Here is a 13,461-nt window from a genome sequence, read left to right as displayed (position 1 = left end):
TCACTACGAGTCAAGGTTTTAGCTCGGTACAAAAACTAATTGTCAAGGTAGAAATTTTTAAGGTAGAAACATCAACTCGGAAAAAAATTTGGAGTTCCAGATGGGATTTGAACCCACGACCCACCGTGATTTAGTCGGATGCTCTAACTACTGAGCTACTGGAGACTCAATGGTGAGCAAGGGTGAAATGTGGGTCTTTTGACTGGAACCGCATCGGGCAGTCACACAGCCAAATGATGTCTAGGTGATGAATTTTTTCCGAGTTGATGTTTCTACCTTAAAAATTTCTACCTTGAAAATTTCCTTATAATAAAAACTAATTGTGGACAAATAAGTGTAAAATGGAAATAAAGCGGAAGTTAAAACTGCTTATTTACATGTTTTTAAACGGACCAGAACGTTTAAACTATACAAATTAAAAATATTAAAACTGGTTAAAACTTTGGCCACAAAAAGGACTGCAATGGCTGGGTGGGACTAGGGACGAGCTGCTACTCTCTATGAATTTAAATTTGAAAAACTTATTTTATTCTGGAAAACTCCTTGAACATATTAAACGAAAACCAGCTGACAGGGATCCGGCCGTTCAACCAATGGATATAAATTCAGTTACAATAGATAGTGCTTCTCAGGATTACTAGTCGCGTAGCTGCTGGGGTGAGCTGGCTCTCGTTGACGGTCTGTGTTGCGCGAAGGTAAGATACTGAGCTGAAAAGCCGCAAGAGTCACCCCTAAATGATTATCATAATGAACGTGAAAATGTGTTTCATACTTTGGCAAATCTGGCCACTTCTCTCGTAAGGCGGTTCGCAGAAGCAATCATAAGAACCAATGGTGTTGACGCAAGAAGCTTTTGCGTGACAATTATGTCTTGATGCGTGGCATTCATCAACATCTATATCAAAAGGAGAAAGAAATAAACTAATCGAATCATTTTGTAGACGTAAGAAAATACTTAGTAGCCACTCATCAGTATTGGTTGGAAATACGCGAATCTGACTTGCGCTCTCGTCGTTTTTCTATTCGCTGGTAGACAACGATCGCTGCTACCAACTGGAGTAAGGAGGTCAAATAATAAGACTCTTACAAAGATGATGTTTGACATGACATTACAGGAGCATATATTGGTATAGGTGAATTCAGTTTGGGGCTGACCTGACATAAATGCGGGTGGAATACTTCTAACGTCAGGCCATAACTAGTAACAGGCACACGGAAGCACTTGCCTCAGTCACTTTCTTTGTTTTTTGTTGTTCACAGTCATCATAAACACCCTAAATATTCAGAAGGAGAATTTAACCATGCACATGTATTACCTCAGTCATAATTTTTTTTCTGGCCGGACTCTGGATGCGCTAGCATCCAATCCGGGCAAGAGAGAGAGAGGGGGGGGGGGGGGGGCGGGGTAGGGATACTTCTAGTCGTTTCGTTCTACAAATCCCAGATTTAGTATTGTTTCTGAGAATATGTCGCTTTTCAATTCTTTAGTTTTTTTTCATAATTTTTTTAGGACACTGATAGGACTATTCTTATCACTACGATGGTCGGGACCTCATGTTACACTGAGTTATTTTTATCTTAACAGTACCGTTTTGCCTTCGTTTTACCTTCGCATGTAGATACACCATCTCCCTTGTACCCAGGCTTGCATGAGCACTTATTTGAGCCCACGGTATTTATGCACTCTGCATTTACGTGGCAACCATGGTGTTGTGTATCACACTCATTAATATCTATACAAAGTGGAGGAAGGAACAACATGAAACTAATAATCCAAGGATTAGTTGATCGGAGGGGGCTGAACTAAGTTAATCTAGGATTAGAGTTACGTGAATTCAGTTCAATAAGTTATCATGCATTTGTTCAGTTTAGTTCCTCAGGCCAAATCGTCCCTTTTGTTCAATACAGCCGCTTTAATTTTCTCTGCTTAAAAGAATAAGGAAGTGCACTGTTTAATTAATAGATTCCATGTTATAACCTGCGTCTCCTCAGAAATAGCTCACAAATGACGTCAAAATGTGGTAAGAACAGAAAAGGGGCACGCGAGTCGTTAGGCGAGTGTTTCACTGATTTTGTTACCACATCTTGGCGTCTTCTATGATCTATTACTGAAAAGACGCAAGGCAACATGGAATCTATCTGTTTTATATAATAAAGAAACCAACAAATGTTAATGACGTCATCTTTACGTCTGTCCTCCAATTGATCACAGGTAAGAACCAATCAAAATGCGAGAATAATTTGACTTATTATATAAATTGGAATAGAGCAACCACACTGCATTTGCCTTAGCCTCTGACAGGTGACTGCGGGATATTCAGTCTTCAGTACCTGCGCAAAAGCGACCGTTCCCGGTGAATCCATCGTGACAGAAGCATTCAAATGAGCCCGCGGTGTTCTTGCAGCTGGCATGAAGGTGGCAGTTGTCATATTTTTCTTGACATTCGTCAACATCTGTATCAGTTAAAAATTTTGACAAAAAGGATCAGTAATATATCGTAATAGCGAAATACACCCCCAGTGTTGCACATGGAAGCTTTCCCGACTTGCGCTCCTTAAGGTCGACGAGAGCCTGGCTTCGAAACCTCGTCCCCAGGACAATTCTGAAAATCATCGAGGAGGAGACCCCGGGGACGAGGCTGCCTGCGCAGTTACGCAGTTCTGAATTTTGATTTGGTCAAATCATTTGGTAAATGAAGTTTTTTTAGCCTTGCAATTGGTTACTAGTGTCATGACGTGGCTATACAACTGTATAAACAGATGTCGTTAGCCACTATATTAGCCTGTGAACAGGCCAGACCTTTCCAGCCGTAGCCTGTTCACAGGCTACAATTATATCAATTGCTAGCTGTTTCTTCATACTCACCGACAGCACAAATTTCTCCAGTGAAGCCTGATGGACACACGCACTGGAAGATGTCGAGTGATTCAAAGTTTGGAATGCACGAAGCGTTCTTAGGGCATAGACCAGTCGAACACGAGTTCTATAAAAGAGCACAAAATGAAATACGCCACCACGAAAACCTTGTGGACAAGAAGAAAATATAAGATGTAGCTGTAGGCGTTGAAAATAGAAATGACAAACGCCGAGAAGGGTTTGCCGGAATTGCAAACCTAAATTTTCACCTTTCTATATTTTTAGAAGACCTTCAACTAGGTCAGCATATGCCTCTACGAACGTTTCAGGCCAATAAAGGCACACCTAGAGTTCCCAAATCCCAGCTACACGTATTTCTAGCCTAAAGAACAGTGAAGAGTAGGGTTGGACAAAGATAAGATGTAAGAGGCTGGTAAAATATGGGGTCTAGATCACATTTCACGGAAAACAAAATAGACATTTCATGCATTACGAAATATTTGTCACACGAACTAACGAGATTAATGAGATATTGAAGTTTTATTTCCAAAGCACAGCAAACATCAGTAACACGCTCGCCAAAAGACTCATGTACCCCTTTTTTGTTCTTACCACATTTTGACGTCGTCTGTGATCTATTACTGAACAGACGCACGGCAACATGGAATCTATTTGTTAATTTTGTCGGTAAGGATCACTCTACCTCGGTTCCACGGTAGAAGTACCCAGGCCTGTCCGTCATGCTTTGAGGGTCTCTAAACTCATCAGATTGGCTGATTTCACATTCTCGCACACCATTTTCCACTGCAGGACCCAGGTTATACGACACACAATACTTGTGTCTGAAGCATTTCATCTGGCAGTCATCTTCCTTCTCCACCGGATATGACGCTAGCACATGGTCCTCCAATGATTTGTCGACTTTTGCGGCGAAAACCTTGACCAGGGTACATCTGCCATCTTTGAATAACATTGGAATGATTGTTAACTGGTAGTAGTTTACCAATGCTCTACACCTACTATTTTCCGAACCTCTAAGGGAAACCAAAATTGGTCAGGCAAAAGCAATTAGATAATTGCTGTACTTTTCGACGAAATTGATCAAAAATTGCCCTCAGCTGGAGTTGGTAAGGTATATCATGTAGATTCAAAGAATTTGAGATATCAACGAGCGCCAATAATAACATATTAAGCGCTAGAAATACGTACAACATTTACGTGAGAAAAATAGAAACTTGTTTTAATTAAAACAACTTTCAATTCCTGGTTTGTTAAATATAAATATTAAAAAAATATAATCATAATAGAGATAATCATTGGCATATGCGATCCAAGGTCATAAAATGATAATGATCTCTAACACTGAAAAAATGTTATGATTACTGCAACCCTGCGGATTTCATGAGAAATTTTTCTGTTTTCTCGGTTTGAGGTGTTGACTCCTATTAATAAGTAATATGCGTTTTATGAGTTTTTTTATCTGTGTGGGTTATAAGTTTTCCACAGCAGTCACTGAAGGAAAGATATTGAAGATCTTAGAAATGGTTTTATTTGAGCGTCAGATCATTTTTAGACAGCTGGAATGAGTGCTCGTGACATGCAGTTAAGCCTAGATTTTATCTCATAATTTATCGTGCACACAAAACACTTAAAAGGTACCTTAGAAACGTATATTTTTTGTGAGGAATAAGGCGTTTACACCAACCATATTTTTGTCGTTTTTCGTTCGCGATTTGAGATATCACATCTATATTTCTTTTTCAGTCACTGAAATGGCCGGTGTAATAAATTTATTGCTTTTTGGGGGCTGTTAGTGGGGAAGGGATAAATACATATACCGTATATATCGGTCTTTTTTGAACAGATCTTGCTCAGTGTTGAGTCCTTGCAGAGAAAACCTCAGGCAGTTGATATACTCGGTACCATTACAGAGATCACCTTTTGCATAAACAACAGCTTTTAGTTGTAACGGACAGCGATTATAAGGAGTTTGCTTACCAATGAGAGCCTGCGAAATGGCAGCGGGGACCACAAAGTTACTCAGAATGAATATGACAGCACTGGTTTGTACAAGCAGATCCGCCGTTGATGTTCAGGTCTGAGTGAAACTTTAGTTATGTGAGGCATCAGTCAATCGAAGGAGTAATGATATTCTAAATACCGCTCAGAATGTATGCCTTATTATACGATATTATAATTCCTCGCAACCAATAGCAAGAACGTGCAATTGAAATATATTGAACATTATTAGAAAGACAGGTGTATTCCAAAAGTGTAATTTATAGTTAGGTTGTTTATTTGAAATAACTCTGCAATAAATAGAGTTTTAAAACCTATCACGCTGTTTCTAGTTTAAAGCTGAAAAAAAAAGAGAACCCCTGGCTTACTCAGCATGACTGTCATATCTGTGCTAAAACTGAAAAAAAACAAAAAAGAATACTCTCAGAAAGTTCTGGCTCTAAATTAAAACAATATTTGAAAGCGAGCAGATGACTTTTGCAGGGGTCATTTGCGGAAACGCTAAGACGGAGGTGATAGTTTCATTAGAATTCCTTTTGTAGTCACCGTCTCCCATGCAATACTCAATTCCAATGTTTATGAACCAGAGATATAACTCAAGCGTGTCTCCGGAATAAGTCCTTCGTTGCGGAATAACCCCGGGGGGGGGGTACTTTTGGAATTTCTGGGTGGGGATGCGCCGCTGGGACCCTGGAACCCTTAGCCTATACCAGAGCTAGTTCAGCCGAATTTCCGTCTGAATCCCGATTTTTGACAGTTAATGATATTCAGTACAGTCGAACCTCGATTATCCGGACTTGTTGGGACCAGACGAAATAGTCCGGATAATCGAGGGTCCGAAAAATCGAAAATATAAATATTAATGAAGAACAAAACTGTTTAAATAAAGCAACATTTAATCGTGAAACAACACTTTTACGAATCGCTTGGAAAACAATATGGTTTACTGTACATCTTGAACCACTCAACTCTGAGCCAGTCAGAACTCATTTGAGTGTTCTTCATTAGTTATGACGCGTGCGAGCGCTGCTTTTGCTCTTTAAAAGCAAAACAAGCTCGCTTTTGCCTGCACTTTTCAATGCTATAGTTTTAAAATGAATATTGCTACGGATCTTGATTATGACTAATAAATATTCATGCCAAAATTGGGACTAGAGAAAAAGTCCGGATAATCGAGGTACGGATAATCGAGGTTCGAATGTAGTGTTTTATGATAGTCATCTATCGACGCTGTTGAGGCTGAGTTGCAAAAATTTAAACTTGCCGATTTCATTTTTTTATATTTTTGAGTGGTGATTCCTGGTTTCCTTAGTCTGGATAAAATCTGCGACCAACTAGTCAGTTTAAGTGAAAAATGAGACCCTATTCTAGACCCAAACGCTCTGATTTATATACCCTATCCTAGAGTAAACTGCTTGAAAACCATACCCTTCACAGCGGCACATACCTATGTAGCCCATAACCCCCCCCCCCCCGGGGAATAACAAACGTGATTTGAGTTCGATGATATAAATTCGACACTGTCTATGTAAATCTGTCGATATCTTCCACGAAATTTGGGCATCAGTCGTTCTGCTTGCATGCCCAAATTATGGTCTATGTTGCTGAACTGCAATGTGGTTCCGATTGACCATGAAAGTCTTTTGTAATTAATATAACTTCCACATAATTGATTACCTGTTGAAAAAGTGTGACACTCAAACTAATTATTCAATGTGTTAAGGAATATCTGTTCATCAGCTGTATGCATTAAATAATTCAACACCGAATTGGTGAATGTCACTGGTGGACAATTAAACACGAGAGACGTTGTCTTACCACATTTCCAAACGTAGAAGAGCTGAGTTGAAAAAACGCCACGCAGTGAAGTATTTTTGACGAACTTCAAGGTGTTAAGAAATGTGAGTGATGTATCTTCTCAATTGAATTTAAAATAAAGGAGAAAACGGAGAAATAAAATCGTAATAATCTATGGTTGTTAAGATCAGATATCCAAACACCGCATTGATCTCCTTTCTTCTTAAACTTGATTAAAATCGTGGTGCGACTGGTGAGCCGTTTATCAACGGTACACAGTACTCACTAGTTTTCAGGTTTATTTCGCAGCTAAAACTCTCTCTAAACTCACAGTATGCTCACAGTTCAACTCGCTGCTTCGTCTCTCCAGTTTCTGAGAAAAGTCACTACACGTGCTCACTACCATATTTGGTCACACAATTGAATGTCGCAAACTACGGGGGTGGGGGTCCGTCAAAACTCTCGTACACAACTCCCCTAAAAATTGTAGCTCAATTTTTACAATCATGTCACTCTAAAGACAGTTCGATATACTTAGTGACAGTGCGGTTTATCAACAACAGTCCGGTTTGCTTGACGACAGTCCAGTTTATCAATACTCCTCCTCTGCATGCATCTGTTCTGCAATTCTCTTGGTAGCCCTCTGAGCTGCAGTTCTTCTTGGTCTCTGGCTTCTTAAGTCAACTTGTTGTCTCCTCCCTTCCTGAGGCTCATCAGTATTTTCCACTGCTCGGATTTCCAAAGGGCAGACTAACTGAAGTGGTCGCTCAATGGTGTGTCCTTTACGGAACAACGTCACACCTCTCACAACTCCGTCCTTACCTTGTACAAGACGCACCACCTTTCCTTTTTTCCATTCGCCGCGATTCTTCTCATCTCCAACAATGAGTACAATTTCTCCCACTTTAGGTGTGGTTCCTGTTTGCTTGTTAAGCCTGTGGCTTTCCATTAGGCTGTGGACATACTCTCTCTTCCAGCGTTTCCACACATGGGCTTTGGCATCTTCCAATCGCTTGCTTATCTTCGTCAGCTTCTCTGCTTCAGAATTTTCAATGTCCCCTACTGGATATGCATCTCGCCCCCACAGGATCACATTCGGCGTCAGCACTTCTTCCTCTCCTCCCTCTGTTTCAACATACGTCAGGGGTCGATTGTTAAGATTTCTTTCAACATCCATGATGACTGATTCAAATGCTTCATAGGAAAGATGTGACCGTCCTAAGGTCTTGTGTATCGCCTTCTTGATCTCCTTGATCAATCTCTCATAGAATCCTCCCCACCAGGGCGATTTGGCAAGATTAAACTACCAATGAATGTTCTCACGTGCTAGACAATCCTGTAGCTTCTCACTTTTCCTGATGGTTTTGATCCAATCTGCTGTAGTCTTGAATACTTTCGCATTGTCTGAGATGATGATAATAATAATAATAATAGACTTGTATAGCGCTAGAACTATGATGCGAGGTCTTGTTCGACGTGAGATAAATGCATTGAGTTTCTGCTTGAATTCGTCTGCTGTTTGGGTCCTTGTTACTTCTAAATGGATTGCTCTGGAGCTTGCACATGTGAAAATAATAAGGTAGCACTTTCCTTGTTCCTTTTTTCCAACCTTATAACTAAAAGGTCCGGCAAAGTCTACTCCGGTCACTTCGAATGGTCTGCTCCCCTCTGTTCTGTATTCTGGCAAGGCACTTGTCGACGGCACTCCGTATGGTCTGGTGGAGAATACTTTGCAAACATTGCACTTCTTGATAACTTTCTTAACTTTGGCTCTCAACTTCAGTATCCACCAGTTCTCTCTCACACTTGCCATTGTGTTTGCAGTTCCAAGATGCATGACCTGATTGTGTGTGTGAACAATAAGCTTCTCAGCAAATGGTCCTCTAGGAAGGTACGTTGGCCTGTATCCTTTAATTCTACCTTCACACTTGAGAACACCTGTATGTTCATCTCTGACCAACTTCCATCCCGGGGATTGTAGACATGCTTCGTCTGCTTTCTGAACTCGCTTTACCCAGGAGTTTCTCGCAGTCGTGATTTCCTCGGTTACTAACGGCCCTGCTGTTTTCTTTAACTTGTTTCTTCTCGCCTTGCAGTTGCCGACGAACCTCAGAACCCATGCTGTTACTCTCAATGTCCGCCAGTAGGTACTTCTCTCGAGCAATGCATCCCACTCATCCAACTTGCGCTCATCTGTGTGAAGAACTGCCTCTTGGTTGGCCTTGAACTCCTCATCTGTCTCTTTGCTGTTGTTCAGCCTTGGCTGCTGTGGCCACTGTCTCTCATCCAAGAGCCAATCTGGACCAGAAAACCAGTTTCCTCTCTCCATCTTTGCAATGGTCGCCCCTCTACTTCCAAGGTCGGCTAGATTCATTTCGGATGGGGAGTACTTCCAAGTGATGTTGATTGGACCAGTGGTTTCTGCTATCTTCTTCACTCCATTGGCCACAAACACCTTCCAACCTTTGCCAGGATTGGTTATCCAATACAACGCCACCATGCTGTCCATCCAAATGGTGGTAGATCTGATGGGCCACCGCTGAAGAGCAGTGCCAAGGTTCTTCGCCATATTCGCTGCCATATGACCGCTCACAAGTTCCAGTCTAGCTATTGAAGTGTTTCTCTTTGAGATTCGTGATTTTGATGTCAGTAGCCCTTTAGCCACGCCTGTCCCGTGCTCCACAACCGCAACCGCCACTGCACAGCATGCTAGAATGCTTGCATCTGCGAAAATATGTAAATGGACTGCTTCCATCTCTCCAATTGAGGTAGCAACACTTCTAGGAATTCTGACATCTTTAAGCTGCTTTGTCCACTTGAGCCATTGGTTCTTCAAATGAGTAGAAACTTCTGCATTCCAGCTCTTCTTTTCATCACAGGTTTTGCGGTAGATGTGTTTTCCTTCAGCCATAGTGGGCGAGATTATCCCGAGTGGGTCATACACAGTTCCTAGATAACTGAGGATAGTTCGCTTAGTCACTGGCTGTTCGTGTGGGAAAGGCTTTGCAGGCAGCTCCAGTGTATCATCTTCTTTGTTCCACGTATGTCCTAGAATCTTGCTAGGGTTTGGCATGCCTTCACTCTCAAAACATTTAACGTTCGATTCCCACTTGTGAACTGGAAACTTAGCTGACTCGACTATGATAGTGCTCTCTTCTTTGAACCTCACAAGCTTCTCATCATCTTCTCCCGTTTGCATTAGATTGTCAACATAAGTGTTCTCCTTGAGTGCGCTCACGGTTTCTGAGAACTCTGGCCCTTGCTGTTGAAAGTGATGCTGCAGAGTGGCTCCCAATAAGAAGGGGCTCGCTTCAACTCCAAAGGGTACACGTGTAAATCTTAGATGCTTCTCTTCTCCCTTGACATTGAACAGGAATCTGAATGAATCTCTATCTTCCTCTTTAACACTTATCTGCAGAAACGCCTTCTCAATATCACCCAGAAGTAGATTTGTGGACATGCGCGCTCTAACCATTATGTCCCAGAGGAGTGGCTGTAATGGGGGCCCAGTAAACATGCAGTCATTGATGCTGTTGGCCAATGGCTGTGGTTTAGCACTCGCGTCAAACACCATGCGAACCTTCGTGGTAACTGCACTTTGCTTTACAACTGGTTTATGTGGCATGTAGAATACTCGTTCTCCGGTTGGATTCTGAGGAGCTTCTTCTATTATGCCTTCTTTGAGCTGCTCTTCGACGATGCCACCATATTCTTCTCTCAATTTCTCATTTCTCAACAATTTTCTCTCCACATTCTCAAGACGCTTTCTGCTAAGTGTCTCATTTGTGTTCGATAACATTGTTCCAGGAATCCATGGAAAACTGACCTCATATCTTCTATCCTCTCTTTTCACTACACTCTCCTTGAAGTCACGCAGAACATCCAGCTGATCATTCTCACCCCGATCCTCAATCCCCAGTACATCCAAACTGTAAAGTTTCTCATAGTCGTTAGCTTCTCTCAAGTACATGCAGGTGCTGCCACTCCCATATTCATCTCCACCATGGACCACCCAACCAAACGTTGTCTCTTGCACTAGGGGGTCTCCTGGCTTCCCTTTGAACACTCTCTCCGTCCTTATTCTGCTGTAAATGCTATCTCCGAGAATGAGATGTATCTGGTGTTCTCCTGAAGACGTCATGTAGAACCTCTTGTCTCGTGTATGCGAGTACTTCAGTTTCAGCTGGTTCATGTCTGGCCTTCTCACTGTGGTAAAGTCCACTAACTTTGAGCCAGTGAATTCAATTTCTTCACATGATTTTCCGTCCAGCGATTCAATGCGGGTGTCAAAGATTGGCATGGACTGGACTTTGGTTCCATTGACCGTCAAGATTTCACGGGTCTCATGACGAGTTGGCTTCAACTTTAACATCTTGACTGCCTCACGCGAGATGAAATTGCATGCAGATCCTGTGTCCAGGTAGGCCCAGAGAACCTGTCCTTTGATGCTCACGGGAATTATGGCGGGTAGTACTCTCTCCTCTGCATAATTAATGTAGCCAGTCAGCGAAACCCCATTCGCACTGCTGCTTTCTCTCTCCTCTCTGTCGCATATGCTTGTATGATGTTTGTATTTGCACTTCAGGCACCCGCGCCTCTGGCACTGGTCTGCTCTGTGATTTGCACGCCCACAGTTAAAGCATAAATTGTGATCCACAAAGAACTTCTTTCTGTTCACCAACCCTGATACCACGGTGCAGTTTCCACTCCAGTGATCATGCTTTCGGCAGAAAAGGCAATAAGGTGACCGATTATCTCCTGGCCTCTGTGTGAAGAGATGTTTCTCGCATTTGCTGTTTTCCACGTGATTTCTCTTTAGCCACTTCTGCAAAGCGTCAATTAAATGTTCCATCGACCATTCCTCCCAATTCTCATCAACTCGTACTAGGTCCGGTTTGACATGTGGCAATTTGTTGATCGTATTCATTACAAACCCTTGTAATTTCTCAGCTTCTTCAAGTGTTTGGAGAGCGTCATAGTTTTTGCTCAGCCTCTCGTAAAACTCTTGTATTTTGAAATAATTCGTTCCTTTGACCAGAGGTAGATTGATTATTTCGTCCATGTGTGCATTGATGACAACTTTAGTTTGACCGAACTCCTTTTTAAGTCGTTCCCATGCCGTCTTATAACCAATACGCCCAGATTTCAAGTTTGCAATTCGGCCTCTCACCTGCGGCCCGATAGATTCTAGCAGATAGCCGAATTTCTCTTCGTCAGAAATTGACTTGGCATCAACTTGAGTTAGGAACATGTTTTTAAATCTCACCCAGTCGCCAGCAGTACCTTTGAACGGTGTCATCTTAAGTTTCGGCAGTTTAGTTGTGCTGGAAACGGCGGTTTTCTCCATTTCTAATTTCTTCTCCGCTACCCGCAATTCTGCTTCGAGCTTTTCCTTCCATAACTCACGCTCGTGGTTCTGTTGTCTTTCACGGAGCTCGCAAATTCGCCACTCGTCTTCCATCTGTTGTTCCCGTTTCGAATCTTCTTTCCGCCGCTCAATTTCCTCTTCTTTTTCACTAAGACACTTTCCAAGCCTCTCCTTGTCGATAACTAACGCTGCGTATTTGGATTTGGTGTCTTTCTTCCACTGTCTCACAGAACGAGATGTCACTCCTCGCTCAATTTTCAACTCTTCTGTCTGTGAAATAAGATCCGATAGTTTCGCGATAATTTTCTCGGCTCGTTTGTTGGCGATATGCATCTCAGCAAAGTCCCCGAGTTCAATCAGTTCTCCTGTCTCCTCCAAGAAGTATTTCAGCTTGTTTATTTCTTTGTCAATCTCTCTAATGAGACGTTGTTCGTCTTCGCTGGCTTCTGCTTCGCCGTCGCTCGTGTTTGCTTTGACTCACGGTCGTCAGAGTGACATAAGGAAATTGTTACCCAAGCACGTAATAGGTTTGATCACTTTAAAAGTTACCAGGCCAGAGTATAAACCAATTTGTCTGTCCTGCCATTGTACTAGTCCTGCTTATTCACATCTTCTTTTTTTTTCCTATTTGAATTTCTAGAATGTTTTCATACCGGCTTGATAAGTTAGGTTTAAAAGTCAGATATCAGTAAAAATATTACACGAGCAGTTTGTTCGTCGATGCCGTGGGTCTTGCTGCTCCATTCTAAACACTGTCATCTCAAAACCGCGAGCGAAAAAAATGGCAACTCTCCAACCCAGATCTCCCATGGGTATGCGTAGCGTGACCAGCACGTACCTCGCGCGTGGGTTGTGCCTAAATCCAACCGCTCAGAAGGACAACCGAGGAGTACTAGGAACGAGTTTCCGAGTCGAGCAGTTTTCGGAAATTGTCGGCTATTCCAATATGGCGGACTATACCAATCACATAATATGCGAACTGCCAGTGGTAAAACTATGTTGATCAACAAGACAAGTACGTTTTCATTCACCTGACATGTTAAGAATAATGTGTAGAGAGTAAAGTAGTGAACTGTTCGGCAAAATGCTGTATATTTCTTTAGGTCTCTTCCCGTCTAGTTCGCAAACCGTAAATCTGCGTAAATTTGCACGCTAACATGACATTGTAGACGTCTTTGACTTAGGCACAAGAGTTTTTAAATACTTCTTTCCTTGAGGACAATTTTTTTATTGAGCTCTTGATTCGGTGGATCCCCGAATTCAAGCTTCCTTTGCCTTGTCCCTCTGGCCGGTAGGATCTTAAAAATACTACCGGCCAGAAGGACAGCTTGTGTATAAGGTAATTGGACTTAGGTCCATGCACAGTTTTATCTGCAGAATAGTTTGATACATTGCTCTTTACTTTTATACCACACTAGAA

General features: G+C 42.1%; 2 protein-coding genes across 2 annotated transcripts; both read right to left on the bottom strand.

The window, feature by feature from the left end:
• Window positions 1-7,265: 7,265 nt before the first annotated feature.
• Window positions 7,266-7,850, bottom strand: LOC145462352 (uncharacterized). The gene has a single exon (XM_081445845.1). It carries the CDS (start codon window positions 7,848-7,850, stop codon window positions 7,266-7,268), a length of 585 nt encoding a protein of 194 aa, XP_081301971.1.
• Window positions 7,851-7,976: 126 nt separating this feature from the next.
• LOC145462351 (uncharacterized) lies at window positions 7,977-11,806 on the bottom strand. Its single transcript, XM_081445844.1, has one exon. The coding sequence runs from the start codon at window positions 11,733-11,735 to the stop codon at window positions 7,977-7,979; it is 3,759 nt and encodes a 1,252-aa protein (XP_081301970.1). The 5' UTR covers window positions 11,736-11,806.
• Between the last annotated feature and the right edge of the window lie 1,655 nt (window positions 11,807-13,461).

This window comes from Orbicella franksi, chromosome 12, assembly GCF_964199315.1.
Source record: "Orbicella franksi chromosome 12, jaOrbFran1.1, whole genome shotgun sequence".
Lineage (NCBI taxonomy): Eukaryota > Metazoa > Cnidaria > Anthozoa > Scleractinia > Merulinidae > Orbicella > Orbicella franksi.
Note: the sequence above shows the minus strand (reverse complement) of the source record. Positions and strands in the feature narration are given on the sequence as shown.

What these genes read in the sequence shown, in the direction of transcription:
- LOC145462351 (XM_081445844.1), bottom strand. Translation starts at nt 11,735, where the DNA reads ATGGACGAAATAATCAATCTACCTCTGGTCAAAGGAACGAATTATTTC.
- LOC145462352 (XM_081445845.1), bottom strand. Translation starts at nt 7,850, where the DNA reads ATGGATGTTGAAAGAAATCTTAACAATCGACCCCTGACGTATGTTGAA.